At 36.2% G+C, this 21,671-nt stretch overlaps 1 protein-coding gene across 1 annotated transcript in view; it reads right to left on the reverse strand.

Moving 5' to 3' along the window:
• The window catches only part of LOC100372981 (polycystin-1-like protein 2), a 28,721-nt gene extending 8,524 nt beyond the window's left edge, over positions 1-20,197 (reverse strand). The window contains exons 1-11 of the mRNA XM_002737403.2: positions 19,879-20,197; positions 9,646-9,822; positions 5,967-5,991; positions 5,141-5,328; positions 4,179-4,483; positions 3,234-3,386; positions 2,200-2,265; positions 1,749-1,851; positions 1,566-1,636; positions 939-1,181; positions 354-765 (exon numbers count right to left, since the gene is read on the reverse strand). Coding sequence (XP_002737449.1) covers positions 354-765; positions 939-1,181; positions 1,566-1,636; positions 1,749-1,851; positions 2,200-2,265; positions 3,234-3,386; positions 4,179-4,483; positions 5,141-5,328; positions 5,967-5,991; positions 9,646-9,822; positions 19,879-20,197 — 2,062 coding nt within the window. The remainder of the gene's footprint in view (positions 1-353; positions 766-938; positions 1,182-1,565; positions 1,637-1,748; positions 1,852-2,199; positions 2,266-3,233; positions 3,387-4,178; positions 4,484-5,140; positions 5,329-5,966; positions 5,992-9,645; positions 9,823-19,878) is intronic.
• Between the last annotated feature and the right edge of the window lie 1,474 nt (positions 20,198-21,671).

Here is a 21,671-nt window from a genome sequence, read left to right on the forward strand (position 1 = left end):
ACATTTAAACCATTACGAAACACTATATATGATGATATATATATATATATAAACTACTAGTACATATTGAAACCCTGTTCACGATAATGTGTAACGTTTGTTTCATGTCATTATATCTAGATTTATTTGTACATGCTCAGTGACTTGTAATATCGCCGTGTGACGTATGACAATGATAATTTTTATTTAATATTTTAACCCATCTTATTGATTCTAGGAACTGTTTTACGAAAAAGTAGACTCGTGTTCATGGCGAATTACTAATATCATTATAGATCAATTTTCTAGATTGATCTATTGATCATTGCGTCAAAAACCTTGATGTTACCTTTGAAAAATATAACTATACTCACAGCTTTTCACCAACAGATGATATGTATCCCTCTCCACAACACGATAATATAATATATTCGAACAGTTGTCTGATAATGTCCATTTCACGTCATATTGAGATTCATTTGGCATCATGCCAGCTTGCAAATATATATCGTATGCCACTGGTGCATCGACTTGTATAGTTAAAACTAGTGCAGAGTCTGCAGTTGTCGCATTCAACTCAAACGCACTTGTGTCATTGCCATACATCAATGCGTGTAAGCTGCTGTCTTCAGCATTATTGTCTGGTAGTGTGATATCGATGACGTAATCTCCGTCTATATAAACATTGTTACCGTTTTCATCCATGATGTCAAGGCTCACAATCGGTGAGTTTTGAAAAATGGCCGGCGATTTCAAAACGTACGGATTTATAGCCAATGCGACAAACTGAAAAGTTGAAAAATTAAATGCTAGTGTTCGAAGAAATATCATAATTGTACATACTTTAAAGCCGGGGTGTCGCCATCTGCGCATGCGGCAAACAGCCATAGCGTGTTGTTGTTTACAAATAAGCGTCTACCCATGAGCGGGTGAAGACCCCTCCGCTTTAATCATCTCACCTTTATTTTTGATATGAATTGCGTTGTATTCCTCGATTCCCGTGCAACACTCGGCAGTGTGAACCCACCGTAACTGGAGTTGAACTGTTTACCGAATAGTGCACTTGAATTCTGTTTGCTAACTTCAGCTTCAAACATGCTCGTCTTGAATGACACCGATTCACCGTTCGCTGGCGCCATCTCTAGCGCAATGTCTAAGCACGTATCGACTGCATCAATTAGTTTATTCATCATCATTTCATCCTAAGACAAGATTTAACATGTACAAAATGTGTTCATTTACTTGCGGAAGTTGGTGACATTTCACGACACAGATTTAAGTTATCAGATTTTGCATGATCTGCAGTAAACCTCTCACTGACACCCTGTACGCATCATACGATCTTTGGGTTTTGTACAGTTCAGGGGCAATCTTATCAACCAGAATCCAAGACACACATCAACATGTACACATGCAAATAAATGTGAGTGATTACAATAGATTTGATAATTAGATACCATGACTGTGCAATAATAATAATAATAATAAAAATAATAATAATAATAATAATAATAATAATAATAATAATAATAATAATAATAATAATAATAATAATAATAATAATAATAAATATTTCTTAAAACTACCTGTTCCTTAATCTCAATATCCTGATTAGAATGTGACCTCTCTAAAATATTTGATGATGTCTTCAGTAGACCTAAAGTATGATGACAACATGTATGGTTTATAAACCCACATAAACAATTGCATAATAATCCTTTGAAATGGATTTTTAGGTACAAAACAATAAATGAAAGTAAATATTTTACCTTCAGTGACACTCTTAACCATTACAAAATCAGTAATATTGCCCTCTTTAAGAGTACTTGACAGTAACTCACTCACTAATTCAATCATTATTACCCCTTGCATCTGGAAAAGATATATATGCGTGTAGACATGTTAATAACCAAATCAAAACATATATCTGAACATATTTCAATCTAATCTATTCGGTAATAATCGAGCAACAGCGTAATGGTTTAACAAATTTATGATATTACTGAAATGCACAAACTAATTATTTATGTCCTGAACAATTCTCGAATTTGATCAATAACATTTCTACAAAAACAAAAAGCAGTAGTATATTTATGCTGTCTTAAACTGTATTGTCTAAAACATAGCAAGTTCCGAATTACAAAATTTGTAAACACTGATATTAAAATTTGAAATATTAATGGAAAATGGATCGATGACAACGAACGGTGTTTCACTTACTTTTTTAGAACTCTTACTATTGGTTGGTTGATCAGCTTCCACTGTGCCACTTGCATCTTGTATCTCCTATAAATATGTAATAATTATTTAATTACTTAAATATAAATGACATACTTGGTATGAAATCTGTTGAACAACTCTTCTTGTCTGTTAATATTTCATATATAAAAAGTAGACATGTATGGGAAACTGCTGTTAGTAAAATGGTTTTGCCAATTAACCAACCTTTTTTTTGATTTACTTTTAATTTAATAAAGTCACATGCTTCTCATAATGTCGCATCTCGTGTATTTTTGTATATTTTCAGTATATATATAATAGTGAAATGAAGCCCAGTTGCGACTATTGTTGTTTCTACTCTGAATATAAATTGACAAGTTCAAAGTACACACACACGAACTGGAGCACATTGCCAAGGCAGCATAAACGTTTTCAAAGTGGAAGTTCTCAAATAGTATTCGATACACAATATACATACATAAATTGATACAATGACAACCCTGTAAACAAGAAGCAGCAGAGTTTGTATTTAGTTAAAATAATATGATATATAATCATAAAACTAATGAGTAAAAATCAATTACAGTCGTATAGTCGACATAACTCGATATTAAGTAACGTTTGCGTGTATTACAATGAATCCCGTCATGCATTTCTGTTCGAATTCTGCTCCGGTGCGTGCTAAACACAACTAACATAGGAATTACGTAATGTTCGATGTTTCAAGTTCGCAGTGTAACACGTGTAAAATACTGGTAGTCGTCTTATAAATTCAGAAGGGGGGGGCTAATAGCTATACAGAAACAGCCTGAGAGTCTGGCGTGAATTTCAGACTCATCCTAATGATAAATGCTTCTCATTGAATATTTATTTTGTAGTTTATTTTTGATCATCAAACAGAGAATCCTGCGTGTGCGATTCGGTGAATAAAAACGCTATTGCATACATTACATTACACATATTAGTTAACATGTCAAAGGCCGCAAATTCAATTTTGCCGGCAATAAAACTCTAAATGGAATAATTCAGCTTACCGAGGTCCATGTCTGTAATAAATTAACTACTGCATCTACTGACGCCAATACCAGGCTGTCATCTTCCGTGTTGGCTATTATGTTCAACATCTCTCCAGTAAGTATCTGGTCAACAGCAGCTTCCATGTCTGCCTCATTACTTATTTCCATCACCTGTATAATCATTCAGGAAAATATGGGGGCATGTTTTTTTCCCACCTGTATGCATATACATACGCGACATTCGAACCGAGTCAACATCCTTCCCTGTACCGATCTGACGCATATATTTTCGTCATTCTTTTCATTTTAACTAAATAACGATAAATAAAATTTAGAAACCTTCTAGAACTAAGTTTAATTATGTTTAATGGACATACAGAGTTTGAATGAAATATTTCCATGTACTAAATGACCGTCATTCGGCCATCTTGAATTGGATCATGGAACAAATGCGTGTGCATATATGTATGATGTATGTGTGAATTTTGGATGTGATCGGTCAAATCATATCAAGGATATGACGCTGTAACTGCTTTTGTTAAACAAAATGGCAGCTAGTCAGTCATTTTCCTTTCGATAGTAAGAGATGCGTATTGATTTCTGTTATTGTATGCCCCAGTTTTCTAAACCTTTTCTCCATGATTTATGTTTGGGTCACACACACACGACATAACGTGATAACGCTTGTGAAAAGTTATGAATTTTGGTAAACGTTAATCGGCTTTCAGGTCAATATTCAGTTTTAATGATCCAATGAGGAATTTAGTGACCACCGTGCAGCCGAGGTTAATATCACTTTTTAGGGTCTTTAAAACTGAATATTGATTAACATTGAAATAACTGCGCCTATAACATGACGAAAAGGTCACTAGATTGTTTTTATTGACTTCGAGTTGTATTCTCCACAACCTGTCATCGTCAACCTGACGATCTTGAATATAAAATGTATTTCTACATACTTACCTGAACCGAGGTGTTTATCAGAGCTGATGATCCTAATTCGTCGATTATCTTGATAAATATATCCACTGTGTAGTTGTTAACGACATCACCACTCGGAAATATCATGGGTGTGGATGTTGATTCATTGCTCATCGATATCAACTCGCTATCTGTACTAGAATTATGATAACTTATTTTGATTTGATATTTGAGTCCATTCGTGTTGCCATTTGTGTCTGTTGAGGGAGTACTGGGGTATAGAACGCTGGGACCTTCGTCTTGCCACTCATAACAGCTTATTTGGAATTTGTCCAACAGCGTAGTACCTGTAACGTAATCCCAAAATTTCAATATCACAAATTAAAATATCTTTTTTTAATTTTGTATTTCAAAATAAATATTAATAAATCTTATGATTTCTACGCATGCAAATTCTAAACTGCAATTCCTTGTTTTCGAATCCGTTGAGCCGCTACGATATCATTCTCTATTCAATATTATGCGACATTTTCTCTGCGTAATAATAATTAATGGGGTGTAGCTATCTTTATTAAAAACCTAATACTGCACACACACTTGCAAGCCAAGTACCTGTTTTAGGTTGGACGTCACAGAAGCCGCCGTTTGGCGGTGTGTTTATTTCGAAATCCAAATATATCGATGAAGGCAGGGTGTTGAATATTTCACACAATACTAACATACGGTATGTACAGCCTTCTTCGAGTTGGTTAACAGACAGCACATGTGTGGATGATAGTAGATCTGAAATGCGAGCAGTTGGAATATAACCATACGTGAGTACGAGAATCAAATATATATATAATAGTACACTAGTACAGATAATGTTCATCATATAGACGTGTGAGTAGCATATAAAACATATATGCAATATGTAAGAATGTTTCATACATAAAGATATATGTGCAGTACAACAGACAATAGTATTCGTAGATATATATGTCAATATGTGAAAAAGTGAATACCTCTATTGGCTGTAGCCGACGACTCAGTTTCATAGCCCAACACATCTTCAAACGCGTTCGAAATAATGGATTTCTGCTGTAGTTTCCATGTAAACTTAACCACTTCGTCAAGATTACAGGACTTACAAACAGTCTCGATGGAGAGTGGCCGCAAAGAGCTTACTAAATAATGAACGTCTCCAGGGAAACTGTGATAAAAACATTTGTATATAAGATTATCCATCGTTTATCTACCATCAATTACACTATGCAGTGTTTAGAATGGTATCTCCACTGTTCCTAATCTATATGTTATGTAAAATGTTGTGTATTTCGGATCAACATAATTTAAGATTGGTTACAGAATTTGGTTTCTGTAGGTTGTTTCTAAGCATTTCTTGAGACAACATACAGCAGACATAAGTATTATGCGGAAAAGAAATCTGAGTATGATGTAAAGCTATTGCTCTTATTGAAGATATACTTTTGTATATCGTGAATTCACGGTTTCAAAAACGGCATTCGCAAAATAAAATGCCAGTTGCTTGTTTTTTTTTTAAAAATAGTACATATTCGTTAGGATATGCGAAGATTGACTGGATACAGTCTTGTCAAGAATGTGGCACAACTATGTAGGTTTATTTGATTTGTTTTTGTGTTTTTTTCGGTGGTAATGTAACCCAATTATTTTATATGAATACCTTAAAAACTTGAATATACCAATTCAGATACATATTATTTTTGTATCACTTAGTTAATTTAGTTTCACCATTTATCTAATAAATTTCCATCATTTGGCTAATTTGCAACAATGAAACACTAAAACTGGTATCACAATACAACTTACCTAATGGTTAATTCCGGAACTGGAGCTGAAACAAAAATTATATAATATGATCTACGTGAGGTATTACACACATTTTGAAACCAGATTTAATCAGAATGCTTAAAGAGCGGTGGTTTTCGCGCTGCGACATGTTCGTCATGGGTCCAATAGTGACGTATATGACGCGTGTAAAAAAACTTTGTATGTTTACATGAAATTCGAGAACGTACTGCTAATCTTTCACTAATCTGCCCCAAAAGCGTTTGGCTTAGTTAGAGGGCGTGGCGTTATAGGCGTGTGTATTGTTCCTGACAGTGTGCACTGTTTTGTTCATCACAAATTTTTACTCCCAGATTCCCCATCACATGAGGGATCCGTCCATCGGGTAATGTTCTTGCCAGCGTGCACTTTTTGTTCATTATAAACTTTTACTCCCAGATTCCTCGTCACATGAGGGATCCGTCCATCGGGTAATATTCTTGACAGTGTGCACTTTTTGTTCATCTTAAACTTTTACTCCCAGATTCCTCATCACATGAGGGATCCGTCCATCGGGTAATGTTCCTGACAGTGTGCCCTTTTTTGTTTATCATAAACTTTTACTCCCAGATTCCTCATCACATGAGGGATCCGTCCATCGGGTATTGTTCCTGACAGTGTGCCCTTTTTTGTTTATCATAAACTTTTGAGTAGACACGGCTTTGTTCAAATCATACATGGTGTGCGGCACCAGAAAAGGATCGTTTCACAATATGGTATAGAGTGATTATGACCTGAGATTTATTTCATTGGTCGCAAAGGAAGCAATCAACTTTTATCACCTCTATATTTGTGTTCAAAACTGTCAATCTAAAAATGAAATATGTTTTCATTATGTAATCCCTTTGATATTACCAGTTGGGTCCCGTGCCACAAATAGCACATCCATGTCAAATTCGAACTACAGTTCGTGGAAATGTGGAGCTGAAGTATCAAATTTGACTAGAAATTAAATTAAAATAAAATGTGAATTATGAACTATTGTCATTAACCAATAGGCATACTATCGTCCAGTGGTCTATGCCAATGATCGACTTTATACGGGTCAAATACAATTAGGAAATTAATACGATCTATCAAAGTCCCTCTATCATAGAGGAACTATCGGTCTACGCTAGACAAAGTCATTTGTCACACGGCATCCATGTTAACCGTTGATTGAAATGTTCTTCAATTATGCATTTTCGTAATATTATCAAATATTTTAATATCACAAGTAGACTGTTTATAGGCTCATCCAAGGTTACACGTTTATTGCGCAACAAATGATGGGTAAAATAAAATCTAATGGCCCCTTTCATCATTATTAAGTTTTAATTATTCAGTAATATGTTGTAAACCGGGACTTTTCAGAAGTTCTAGCGGTTTTTAGGTTAGCTGGATCATTATTTGTATACTTATTTTGAACCTGCGATTTGCGCCTCAAAATAGCCACAAAAAACAGCTATTCATAAATCATATTCCGATACACTTTATTATGAAACATTTACTTTCTTCAGTTATGCCCGTAATTAGCCTTTTCACCACCAGACTGTTTCACCCCAAATCTGCACATTTTTCTTATATACCTAAATATTTTTGGAAATAAACCCTAATTTTTGAACCAACAGACAGATTTTCAGATTTTGTTTTTCAAGAAATTTGGTTATTTTTGTCTCAATCTTCTGAATGAAAAAGCAGACTATAAACGAGACTATTTGATATATATGTGATGAAAATGGGAACTGGTGGTGAAGGTTCAAATGTTTGTGTTCACATTTTGAAGTTGAGCAGGCTGGTGAACCGAATGTGAGTGGTAATACACCAGTGTGCTAAAATGGTCGCATTGTCTACACGCGCACCAGCACAAGTCAACAACATTAATTTCTCGAATAGTTTGCCCAGGCATATTCCTAATATTCACATTGCTACTTAAAGCAGTGAAAGTTCCTGTTACTCGTATTACATCACATATACTGTCTATATTAGGTCTTGTTTTAAATGGAGTCCCGTAAAAAAACCTTGATAAATTTATACCAAAGATTTTCGAATCCGTTTCCAACAAAACAGCTTTTATTTCATGTGTAAACCTATTATAACATTACTAGAAGATATTATATGTACGTCACTATTAACAGCTACAGTTTAAAGGAAACAAAACAAATGATTTTTTTGGTTTCAGTAGTAGGCATATCAATATACAAATAACTAATTTGTGACAAACTGAGTGAAAGAGGTTATCCAAGTGTGTATAAATATTGGATACTAACTAAATTCACAGCACGATGACCCTTGATATTCTAGACTATTTTGGATTAATTATTTTTCAGTGCCTACGTACTAATAATACTCAAATCAACAAATCAATAAATACCAAGAATGAAATACGACGCAAACTAGGGAAACGTAAACAAGAGAGGGGCGACTTCATCCTGCTACATAACATTTTTTGCGTTCTGTTCTTCAACCACTGAGATTCCTTGTTACCATTACGTTGCCTCAACTAAACAGATGAGATAATTCACTAATTTGTACTCTATTTCAACTGCAATTGCTATGTGTCACCAAAAATCTCTTCGCTATTCACAGCGATGTTGTTGTGCTGCACAGGTTCAAGAGTGTTACCATATTTATCTTTTCGCGATGAGCCTGCTTTTAACGAAATGTGTATTTTTTCTGAGACTGAGACATCCACGTTTTTATGCAGAATCGACATTCTCAGTCCACATTTTCTGCACGTGTATGAGCTGGAAAGATGTAGATAGATCGTCTCTGTCACAGCAAATTCATATTCTTCGCACGTCGTAGTTCTGTTGATCCCACGAAACAATCAGTTTTCTATTTGACTGCCACAAACAATGCACGTTGTTTCCTTGGTTCTAGACGATTTAATAGTCTCCTTTGTTACTTTGTTATTTTCATTGTGCTCATCATGTACACAGCCAACACATTCAGGATGTCAGCCATTTATAACAAATTTGCATACATTATGTTAATATAATTTATTTCGTGACGTTAGCATCAACTATGAATTATTTATATTATATGAATTATGTCAACTAGAAACCTGCAGACTCTCGGGACTAAAGTCCGTCGCGTAAAATACCTGCATTTCTAGGATACACAATTACATTAGGCCCGAGGACTGTCGACAGCACTACAGACACGTATGAGAAGCGTATATATTTAACACACGGTAGGGTTAATAATATAATCATTAGCAAAGAAAAAAAAGGATAGAAACATTTACGAAAGATGAGACTAAGATGTGGTGGGATCGTCCCTTCTAGCAGATGATCATCAAATAATAAAAAACTCCATAGTTTTAAAATACGTGCACATATGTTTGCGATTGCGACTATAGATACGTGGGCCGTATGCGACGCGTGGGGCCGTAACGATCACGACGCATCGCGACTAACCGCGGCGCTTTAACTGTTTATTTGTAATAAACCCCTCGAAAAACGCGACACATCTGAATAACGCGCAATGATGTTAATACAACAAATCTAGATGTTACGGTAACATGAAAATATGCATTGGGATTAAACATTTAAGAAAAGCAGATTGGAAGATGTCTAATCATTTAAATTTACTATTGAAATAGGTTAGCAATTATGTTTAGTCGTTTAAGAATTCAATCTATATTTCATTGCATAACGACATTGCTCTGTGTACTGACCTGTGTAATGCGTACACCCAGAACAATCGCAGTGTTCGGCCGTGATACCACACCACTTATTTGGGGAACAACAGTAACGAAGGCTTTTAGGGTCGCATTCAGCAGCAGGAAGCCCATTTGGTGCTGGAAATCCTGGACCACAACGTCCATCGTCTCGCCACTTATTAAGTTCTTCACCTTCAAATACAAAATCCAACGTTCGCTATAGTTATTCGTTTATATTAAGTAAATAAACAAACAAATAAACAAATTAATAAATAAATCTACTCACCGTTTGACAATGTTCCAAAAAATAAAAAGGTTAGAAAAACATTTACGAGTAAGTGCAATACACAGAGTTTGACATTATGTCTGGCCATTATGTTCTGCATTCTGGAAATAACTGTTTAGGAGCCTGATGAAATATGCGTGAATATATTTCTTTTCTTCTGAAAGACGAAGACCAATCAGATTGCCCCCATAGATAATTGAGAGCCAATCTAATATCAGGATAAAACAGTCAAAATTGTTGAATATATAATTTATTTATAATTTATAATAAAATTACCACTCACATATCAAACACACCAACCAACCAACACATTCGGTTCACTAACTTCTAGGAAATGTGAACAAATACACTTAAATCAGGCGCATTTACTGAAAAAAGTATCATATTTATTAAAAGCTTGTGATACTAAAAATATATACTTTGCTGTCTTTTTGTAGCCATTTTGCAAAACTTGCATATTGAAAATGAGTATACAAATAATGATCCAGTTACCTTAACAACCGAAGAACAGATGCTGCTACAAAAAAGTCACGGTTCACAACAGATTACTGAATAATTAAAATGCCGATTATGATGAAAGTGTCAATTGGATATTAATTTAATGTATCCAAATAGACTACTTATGTTATTAAAATATTTGGATCATGAAACGAAGATGCATCATTGAATTCCAATCGACAGCTAATATGTCCAATAAGAGTCCTACTAACCGTATGACGCATGACAACTTGTCGGAGAGAGTTTGGGAAGCCATTGCTCTGCCTTTCTCTGTGATATCCATGTAAAAGCTTTTATAGTTATCAAGTGAGAGGTCTCAATAATATGATTAATTCCATTCAAGTATCAAAATATTATTGATAGAACGTAATAATTTCCTAAAACGAATTTGGCTTGTATAAACTTGATCATTGGCATATTGTATGAAAATCCAAAACCACTAGACCATAATATGGCTGTTGGTTAATGATAATGGTTCACAATTCACATGTTTAAAAATGTAATTACAAGTCGAATTCAATACTTCAGTTCGCGTTCACAAATTGCATCGCTGTACAACAGTAGATCGACTTTGACATTTATGACTCAGCCTGCACTATTCAAGGCACAGGGTTTCAACCAGTAATATCTGCGGGATCACACAATGAAACCATGTTTCGTATTTTGGTCTATGCCACAGGGCTGTGTGACTATCTTCCTTATGCCTCCAAGATGTAGTGGAGAGTAAGAAAGCCACGTGACCTCATGGCTTCCAATTATGTTCTATTGTTTATCGTATTCACTGTTCTGCTAATCTATTACCCAGGGAGGGTCACTCTATGTGCCGTTACTACCCCATGTGCGTTCCAAATTTAGCGGGGAAGGGGGTGTTTTTCACATTCTAAAGCGGGCCCACGGGAGGCAAATATGCCCCTTTTAAAATGCTAATGTCTGCAATAGGCCCTCAGGAGTAAACTCGCCTGCCCGAACTTTCCCACCAGGACTTTCCCCCCACTTTCAACACGGGTTTGTTCTTCAATATGTCTCCTCTAGGGGATACTAAATTTACATAGCGTCCGCAATAGGGGGTATGGTTTACTAATGTCCTGCCAGCCCTACGTGTAAGGTTTTAATATAAAGTGATCCCTCGGGCCTATTACACCTTGTAGGATTTTAACATCGGGGGTCTTACAGCAATCACCTAAACAGGGTTTTCAAACGTCACAACCACAAGTTAAAGCCAGTGGCGATAACCTCCCCTTGGCCGTTTTGAATTTATAATAAAGTAATTAGCGATATCTTGAATTAGCGAATCAGGTCTCTCGCTAAATTCGCTAAAAAGACATGCTCGCGAAAAAGACATGTTTTACAGTATTGTCTGGCCAATGACGTGTTTATTTATGATCTCAATGTTAATTTGTGAAAATATTAATATTAAATATATTATGAGTAATTTCTGGGTATTTGCATTTAATAATTTTCTACCTTAAATGAAGATGTTCACAGCGACGAGATACATCCCATAATTAATGTATCTTTAATTTTAAACTTAAAGCTTCAATGAACATTACTCGATGGACCAGTCCCTCATGCGTAGAGGAATAAATATTGCTGAATAACAAAGTGCACGCGCCTGAAACGCCGCGCCCTCTAACTATACTAAATGCTTCTGCGACGTCCACACAAAGTAAATTAATATATATTAGATAATGCAATTAAATTAATTTTAATAAAAATTGCTGATTAACAAAAAACAATTTATACAGTTATAATCGTTCCAAATTTGGAATTCGCATTTCTTGATATGGTGATGAAAATACCCAGTGCAATACCGCAAAATTACGGCACGCTGTAACTTATGGCCGTTACGGTGACAGATGTATAATAATGGATATTATGTTCAATATCTCTCCAGTAAGTATTTCTTATTTCCATCACCTGTATAATCATTCTGGAAATTGTGTGGGTATGTCTTTACAAGCGACAACGGCAATGCGCCGCGCCACATTCAGGCCCAAAGAGGGAATTGTGACCAACGTGTAAGCAAGATTAATATTTCTTCGTAGGGCCAAAGACACTTTTTCTAGTATCTTTGGTAGGGCCTAAACTTACTGCATAAAACTGTGTTTAACTGCATTATGTAATATATTTTCATTATAAAAACTAATTTAATTGCATTATCTAATATATAATAATTTACTTTGTGTAGACGTTGCAGAAGCGCTTAGTATAGTTAGAGGGCGTGGCGTTATAGGCGCGTGCAATTTGTTTATTTATTTTATTTTATTTACACATTTAATGATAACCCATTTACATCAAAGAAATATGAATAATTACATAAAACTCTAAAAGTAATCTACCATGAGATCACACGTACACACACAGGTATTATAAGCCAAACTATCTATCTGTTTGTTCATCAGCAACTTTTATTCCGAGATTCCTCTACGACATCAATTTTCGGAAGTCTCTGGTCGTTGTAAAAATCTTCATTTTATTTACACATTTAATGATAACCCATTTACATCAATGAAATATGAATAATTACATAAAACTCTAAAAGTAATCTACCATGGGGTCACACGTACACACACAGGTATTATAAGCCAAACTATCTATCTGTTTGTTCATCAGCAACTTTTATTCCGAGATTCCTCTACTACATCAATTTTCAAGTCTCTGGTCGTTGTGAAAATCTTCATTTTAAGGGTGGTCGTCGTCGTGGCGCGTCCTGTTCGATATGGGACTCATAGCAACGTATACAACGCGTGTAAAATACATTGTTTATTTACATGGAATTCGAACACCCGCTGCGTGACGACCATCATAAATGCAAATACCCAGAATTTACTCATAATATATTTAATATTAATATTTTCAAAAATAAACATTGATATCATAAATAAACACGTCATTGGCCAGACAATATATAACATATTACATGCATGCTTCAGAGCTGGACATTGTATATGGTTGTATATTTATATGTAGTGCACATATAACTCGCAATATTAATATTAATGTTGCGGTATCGGATCTATGTTCGGTAGACACGGCTGTGTTAAAATACTACATGGTGTGCGGCACCAAAAAAGAGTCGTTCCATAATATGGATATCAATGATTATGCCCAACAGGAGGCTATCGCCACTGGCATTGAATTATGGTTGTGACTTATGTTAGAAAACCATGTTTAGGTGATTGCTGTAAGGTCCCCCGATATTCAAATCCTACATGGTGTAATGTGCCCGGGGGGGGGTCACTCTATATTAAAGCCTTACGCCATGTGCATTCTTGCTAAAAAAAAAATAGGCCCCTAGGGCAGGCAGCACATTAGCAAACCATACCCTCTATTGCGGACGCAATGTAAATTTAGTACCCCCTAGAGCAGACATATTGAACATATTGTTGGAAGTGGCGTGAAAGTCCCGGTTGGAAAGTTCGGGTGGGCGTTTGAGGCCTAGTCGGGGCTATGGGTCCACCAATTCGGAGCCTAGGGCGGTGTATGGGATTTGTTGTTGCAGGAGGGGGCCTACAGTAGACGCAGCAACACTATGAGTTTATTCCTGGGGGTTTATTGCAGACATTAGTATTTTCTACCCTAACCCCTGACCACCTGTATTGAATTCGACTTGTAATTAAATTTTAAAATAATGTGAATTGTGAACCATTATCATTAACCAACAGCCATATTATGGTCTAGTGGTTTTGGATTTTCATACAATATGCCAATGATCAAGTTTATACTGGTCAAATTCTTTTTAGGAAATTATTACGTTATATCAATAATATTTTGATACTTGAATGGAATTAATCATATTATTGAGACCTCGCACTTGATAACTATAAAAGCTTTTACATGGATATCACAGAGAAAGGCAGAGCAATAGCTTCCCCATCTCACCGACAAGTTGTTTGTATGCCATGCTGTACAATGAAAATCATGCGTCATACGGTTAGTAGGACTATAATTGGACATATTAGCTGTCGATTGGAATTCAATGATGCATCTTCGTCTTATGATCCAAATATTTTAATAACATAAGTAGTCTATTTGGGTACATTAAATTAATATCCAATTGACACTTTCATCATAATCGATATTTTTATAATTATAACATTAGTTTTTAATTATTCAGTAATCTGTTGTGAACCGTGACCTTTTTGTAGCAGCATCTGTTCTTTGGTTTTTAAGGTAACTGGATCATTATTTGTATACTCATTGTCAATATGCGAGTTTTGCAAAATGACTACAAAAAGACAGCAAAGTATATATTTTTAGTATCACAAGCTTTTAATAAATATGATACTTTTTTCAGTTAATGCGCCTGATTTAAATGTATTTGTTCACATTTCCTAGAAGTTAGTGAACCGAATGTGTTGGTTGGTTGGTGTGTTTGAAATGTGAGTGGTAATGTTATTATAAATAAATTATATATTCAACAAGCATCATCAACTTTGACTGTTTTATCACTATTGTCGGGTAAGTCCAGGGCCATTTGTTGGTTCCAGTCCGTCCTTGTAGGCACCGGGCGGGCAAACATGGATCCTCACAAATAGTCATCAGTCATTTCATCCCGAGAATTATTCCAACAGATATGTACGAAAGAGAACATTTGACACTGCTTCAACATTTTCGTCTTTCCTATCAACGGTGAACCACTTGTAGCAGACAAAATTAAACCTGGATACATAAAGTCAATTTTTCTGTCATTTATCTTTGTTTCACACTCATCTGATTTCTCCTACTGGAAAATACGAACATTGCATGCATATTCATTCACTCAGTAAGTCAGTTAGTCAGTCAGTCATTCAGTTGATTGGTGGTTTTGATGGACAGGCGGACGAACATACATACATACATAAAATACATAGTTCATAAGTTAGCGGATTTGTTTGTTGGTCATTACAAATAAACAACAAACTTCATGTTCTAGGTTTGTGTAGTACAGTGAGGTGCGCTCTGTCATTCGAATGTCGTGTGTTTATATATGTTTATATATTCATAAAATGCTTATAAGTTATATTCGATACCTTGTATGTTCAACAAAACATATATTGTTAAAATTGTTATTGCTTGGTGTCACAAAAATTATCACAAATAAGTGTAACATTAGTTACCGATTCTATAATTAATATTTAAAAACGTAAGATTGCGTTGTTGCAAGCACTGTTAGCGAGTTAATTCAAGTACAAAAGACGGTTGACCCAACTCAGAAGCTCACACTTCTCCTGTAAATTCTATGTTTCAACATATTGGATCACACAATTCAATCTCTATAAGTACAATTATACATTCAGGGATACACAAACAGCCTGAGGCAGTATATTTTTAAAATACGTCATAATAACGGATTTACATACTGTAACTATGGGGGGGGGGGGGGCGTAGACCAGACCGTAATTCTGGGCTTTTCCGAATAAACACACGAGTTCGGCGATCGTCTTGCTGTGCAGTAGCATTTTACTTAGATGTGATTGCCAATGCTATGTTTTATGACACAGCAGACGCTGTGCGCGATACCAAATCAATTTATATCGGATCTCTGCGTTTATCTCTGGAACACTATACATGGGTTGATCAGCGCATTGATAACAATGCCACCATCGATTATTATCATGCAACTCTTTCAAAAATCCAGGCCATTGTGACGGAAGAACTGTACATATGATGGAGATAAAGAAATGCCCAAAAGTGACCATCCGTTACCATGGTTTTGCTTGGAATTGCATGGTTTATCGTGTTTTGCGCAATGTTTTTGTCATAATTTGCTGTTGTCTTGTATAGTCTGCAATGGGGCCCGGATGTTTCCCGCCAATGGTTAACGTCACAGATGACGTCTGCATTGGTCATCGACCCTCTCAAGGTAATATATTTTAATTACTGAAAATATATCTTTTTTTCAGATATGCTTGAGTCGGTTTGTCATTAGGTAATTAATTAATTAGAAACATTCGAGACAACATGAAAATAGACGTCAATGCCCACCGGACGTTTTTTTGCGAACGAGGACGACTTTTTGTTTTGCAATTTGTTTTCCATTCTGTCTCGTCATGGCGACGCAGAAGAAATAGTATTGTTTGAGGAACAGAACCAAGTCTCGTAGCTTACTCACTCTCAACGAGATCTCGTTTGCGCCTAATAGAGCATATTACGTATACAAATTATACCAATAGCAATACAGACTTACATAAAGAAAGAGTAAACATTTTATTCTGTCACGGTTGTTCGTGACACGTATCATGGCGGACAAGCTATTCAGTCACGTCACCAGCAGTGAAATTCGTACATAACACCAAAATAAAACAAAAAAAACATTGTTTATATTGACTTAAACCACTTGTATTCACATATCCGGTAATAAAGTTAGAAACAACAACATACCCGATTCATATCGAAAGGAAAGGGGTTATATCTCTGAGTACACAACACATTATTAAACAAACCAACAAACAGAACTAGTTATTTCTGCCATGGTATGTGTACTACATAAACAGATCTACTACACACGTTCTTCACTTGTTTTTCCACAAATAATTGCTCAGAAATTTATCACAAATTCATCACTAAATCAACTTCCCGTTACTCTCACATAAATTACGCGTAAATTAAACAAGTTAAATCTCTTATTGTTCTTGGGCTGAGTGGAATCCAGGTCACATTGAACTGTTTTGAGTTTCGGAGAGTCGTTTAGAGTAATATTATGTCAAACAGTTTGGAAACAACGGTATTTTCTATATGACCTGCTTGTTATACACATCGGTAATGGCGATTATCGTTAATTTCGCCATTAAACCATTCTTTGAGATGCGATGTGAAAGTTCACTGTTAGACAGGGGACATCATAAAAATAGGATTACTTGTGAATAAATGAACTATACATAACCGTTTTTGAGTAACAGATTTCACATTGAAATATTGCCTTCTGTTCATTTATATGCTAATAATTATGTGGATTATATTTAGCGGGTTTTCTCACTCATCAGCGAACTCGGGTTCTATTCTCTTCCGGCATCGCATCCACTGCTCAGCATACCAGGGTCTTGAGAATGGTGAGCATGGTGACGGCACAAAATGGAATGCTATGCAAAAACAAGTACCGTGGTTTTCTCGCTCTTAACTAGATATCGACTGTCATTTGTATGTGAATTGAAATTCTTGGAATAATTAACAAGTTTACAGTAGTTCCGGAACTGTGGCATGGTGAGTACCACCGGAAAATTCTCATGGATGTTGCCCGGACAACGTGCTTTCGAGGCGTTGCATCACTCACTTACTAAAATTTACCTTTCTATTGTCTATCAAAGTTTACTGTTTAGTAAAATCGACATTCGGATTATAATAACAGTGAGAATGTTGTCAACGTACATTGTTTACTCCCGATATTACCTATGTTTGCGCAATCTATATATATATGCATCCTATACTATTTTCGTTGCACGCTTTACAGTCATGGTCATCATTGTATCATCCATGTTTTCATGGCTGAAGAAACCCTACGCTAAAGTAATGAACGAAAGACGCTATAGGACAGATGAGTGGAAATCACTAAACAGAAGGTAAAAAAGTGTAATGTTACATTGTCTCAAGCAAATATATATATATAGTAATACACTGCTCAACGACTAGAAATTATACTCCCATTCTGTACCTAATTATTCTTGTATATGTTTGGACTTTTCTAGCAAGGCACAAAGTTTTCGAATGAGAAGTTATATAAATATTCTAGTTTCAATTAACATTTTTATTATTACATTGGGTGATAAAATAAATAAACAAAACGTGTCTGTTTGAGGTCACGCCGTGGTAAAATTGTAATTACACAAAACCTCGCAATCTCGAGCGCTTCTGCTGCACGACCTCGGGCCGCAAAAGCCATATCCAGTCCGTAAAGAATAACAAATGTTATTTCCATACTTAATGTGGTGTTACGTTGTAATCATTTTGCATTAAAAATAAAAACACAATATTTATCATCGCTGTCTACTTAAATTCCAACAGAGACTTCCATTCCAGTGAAGAATTGCAATTTATCTTCAGTAAGCTAATTTATTATAAATTTACATTAGTTCGCTATAATAATAAAATGTCATGTATAAAGCTAATTTATTATTTACCTAATTATACGCAATAATTTTGAAATCCCGAAGATTGTATAATAATTATTATGTGCTCTCTTTTCCCATTACAGTGTGTGAATTTGTTATTCTGAGCGTATAATAAAAATATTGTCATGGGATGTTTGTGTGAAACTGAATGTATTGTACTCATGGTGATGGATTTGTGCAATCCAGTATGTTGACACATATAAAGTTTCGAAGACTTCTGAGTTGAATTAACAGACATTTACACTTGATTAAACCAGGTAACATTACTTACAGGCATATTATGTACATATAAATAAGCTACAAGCGAGATTCGAACTCACGATATGAGAAATGTGCATCGCCACTGTAAGAATACGCTTTACCGTTACACTGCAACGCACTGTCCCAAAAATATGTGGAATTGCGTGCAGTAAATACGTCTTTTTAGTAAATTAGATTCGCACTTCGAATCTCTGACGTCATAAACAACGTGCAGGATATATACAATTCACAATGTATGCTTTGTTGAACACGCAAGATGTTGAACATTTTACGAATACTAGTATATAAACACGAATTACAGAGCGCACCTCATCACACAAACCGAATACAACATGAAGTTCGTCATCATGCTTTCAAATAATAGCATGATCAATTATCGTAGTTAAATTAAAAACGGACGTCAACAAGATATGATTGTCATTTTAATTAGTTGCCATCCGAAAACGGGAATCATAAATAGAACTCTGCGTCGGAAATTGGTGTCGTGTCATTGCATGGGACCGAAAGCGGGGCTCGGGCTGCAAATTTGTCAGCAATGGCAACCGCACGACAAAAGCGAATACAGGAACTAGCAACTGCTGCAAACATCCGAGGAAATCTGAGTTTTCCGTGCGACGTTTCTTGATTCGTCAGGTTCTATTACGGTACCTTATCGTCTGCAAGCAACAAGACCGCAACCACCATAGCGCACCGCTTTCTTTGGTTTATGTAACCTTATTTTTAAAAAGATGTTGTATAAACTGTAATAAACTGCATTTGCTGTGCGTTTACTTAACTGAAAAATGTATTGCGCTTTTTATGTATTGTGGTGTAAACCTGTTTTGACATTGTGTTATCGTTTACTTGCATGAGAGATTATCGTGTTGTAACCCGTTTTTGAAAACACTGTTTATGTCCTACTTTTGATGTCAAACATATCTGGCACACACGGTTATTTGATGGTGGAAAATGACAAAAACAACAAAAAACGCAAAAAGACAACATGAATATGCCAGATTTCTACTCCCAAACTGCCAAGAGGTGTCAGCCTAAGAAGGTTTCTGAGCGTAATATAATCACAAGTGAGGTAAGGCGAGTAATAAGTCTCAGTCTACTAAGTCCAGACAGGGGTCCTACAATGTCTTGCCACAATCATCTGCGTGTACATAATACCCAGTGTTCTCAACATGCGGGAAGGTTCTGGCATGAGTCTGCATCCGTCATAGGGTGCTTGACCTCTGGCTTGGGTTCCTTTCAGTTTTACATGGATTCTGTGCATGCCCCCAAGATTCCGAACGTTTTCTGAGCAAGGGTTGTGCAGAATCCGTCCAGGTCTGAAAATCTTGCACTCTGTCTTGCCGACCTGTTCGAAGTCAGAAAGGCAGTAGTAGTTCAATATCACATGCTTGATATCTTGGTATATCTGTATAATACATGCCCTACCGACAGTGTCCATTTTGTCAGATGCCTCAGGGGATGGCTAAGGATCACACACGATGGATCTTCAGATCCAAGAAATACTGCTCTGTTAGCCAGACATATCAACTGGAATAAGTTGAAGATAGTGCAGCTGGCCTTCTTAACCATTCTGCCCTATATTGAAGGCATTAGTGAGGTGTGTGGCATTGTCTCAACAAAGAAGGGGAATGAGGTTTTGACAGTGGAAATTCAACTTGTGTAAAATGCACAACATTATCTTAGAGTGCAAACACACCCACAACACCATAGCCGACAGACTTGCACCAAATTTGTGAGCATGAAGTGGCAGATTTCTCCTCAGATTGGCACATAACTGTTCAAATTTTAGCCGGAATCATCAGTCGACCACCAAAAAAAGTAAAAGACATGATCATCAGCTTGGACCATATAATGCTAATATTGGCTCTATCAAAAAACACACAAAATGACACTGATACTGCCGTTTTGGCCAAGTCAAGTGTGAACACCCCATTTCACCATCACTACTAATAGACCAACTAAGAAGTTCCCCTCGCTCAACAAGCCTTTGTTGCCGGAGCTGTTCCACTTATACATGTACAGGCTATAGCATTATTCGTGTATATCAAAACTACTGGCAGTATTACTGTTCTTGGTGTCCACAAAAACCTACAGGTCCTTTCTATCACTCTATGTCTCAACTGGTAGACTTCCTTTACCGTGAAGTGAATATGGATAAGAAGGCCGCATCCACGATGGAAAACATTACGTCTTCAGTCAGCACCATGCTGTCTATCAGTAGAAACATTGCCATGGATGATGGCATTAAAGCACTGCCCAAGAAACTGTCTTGCATGTGCCCAGTGCCATTGTGGTTGGTTACACCATGTTGGTCATTCTCATTAGTGTTGGAGTTTCTTTAGCAATATCCTTATGAGGTACAATCTGTCGTGTAACTTGCCTATTGATCAAAGAAGACAAATTTCCGGTCACTTTAGCTTCAGGCAGAAGATGTAGCGAGTTACATCCTTCACTGGTAGCAGTTTTCAGGCACCGTATATACTAATCACCGCCTTCTCTATTTTTCCCACGGTTAAACCTCCGGGTCCTCTCTCCTTACAGCACTGGTTATCACAGACTTCCAATAATTTATTGAGGGTGACAAACTCACATAAACAATGACTTGCTACTGGATTTTCTGTTGTGAAGTTAGGCTTAGAGATTCACTAGGACACACTAGGTAGCTTGCCTTTAGCCTAGGGCCCTTAGCATAACTGAGTTGAAATTTCTGTATTGTAAATATAGAGTGCTATATCCTCAGTGTTCTCCACGAGGGGTTTTAGCAGGGCGCAGCGCCCTGCATAGGTAGTCGTGCACCCTGCATCGGTAAACAAGCGCCCTGCATTCACATTTCCCGTCCCGATCAAATACATTGTATTGTTAGTTGAGTATTCAGTGTTCTCCACGAGGAGTTTAAGCGCCTCTCTTTAATT

Source organism: Saccoglossus kowalevskii, chromosome 9, assembly GCF_978046115.1.
Source record: "Saccoglossus kowalevskii chromosome 9, keSacKowa6.1, whole genome shotgun sequence".
Taxonomy (NCBI): domain Eukaryota; kingdom Metazoa; phylum Hemichordata; class Enteropneusta; family Harrimaniidae; genus Saccoglossus; species Saccoglossus kowalevskii.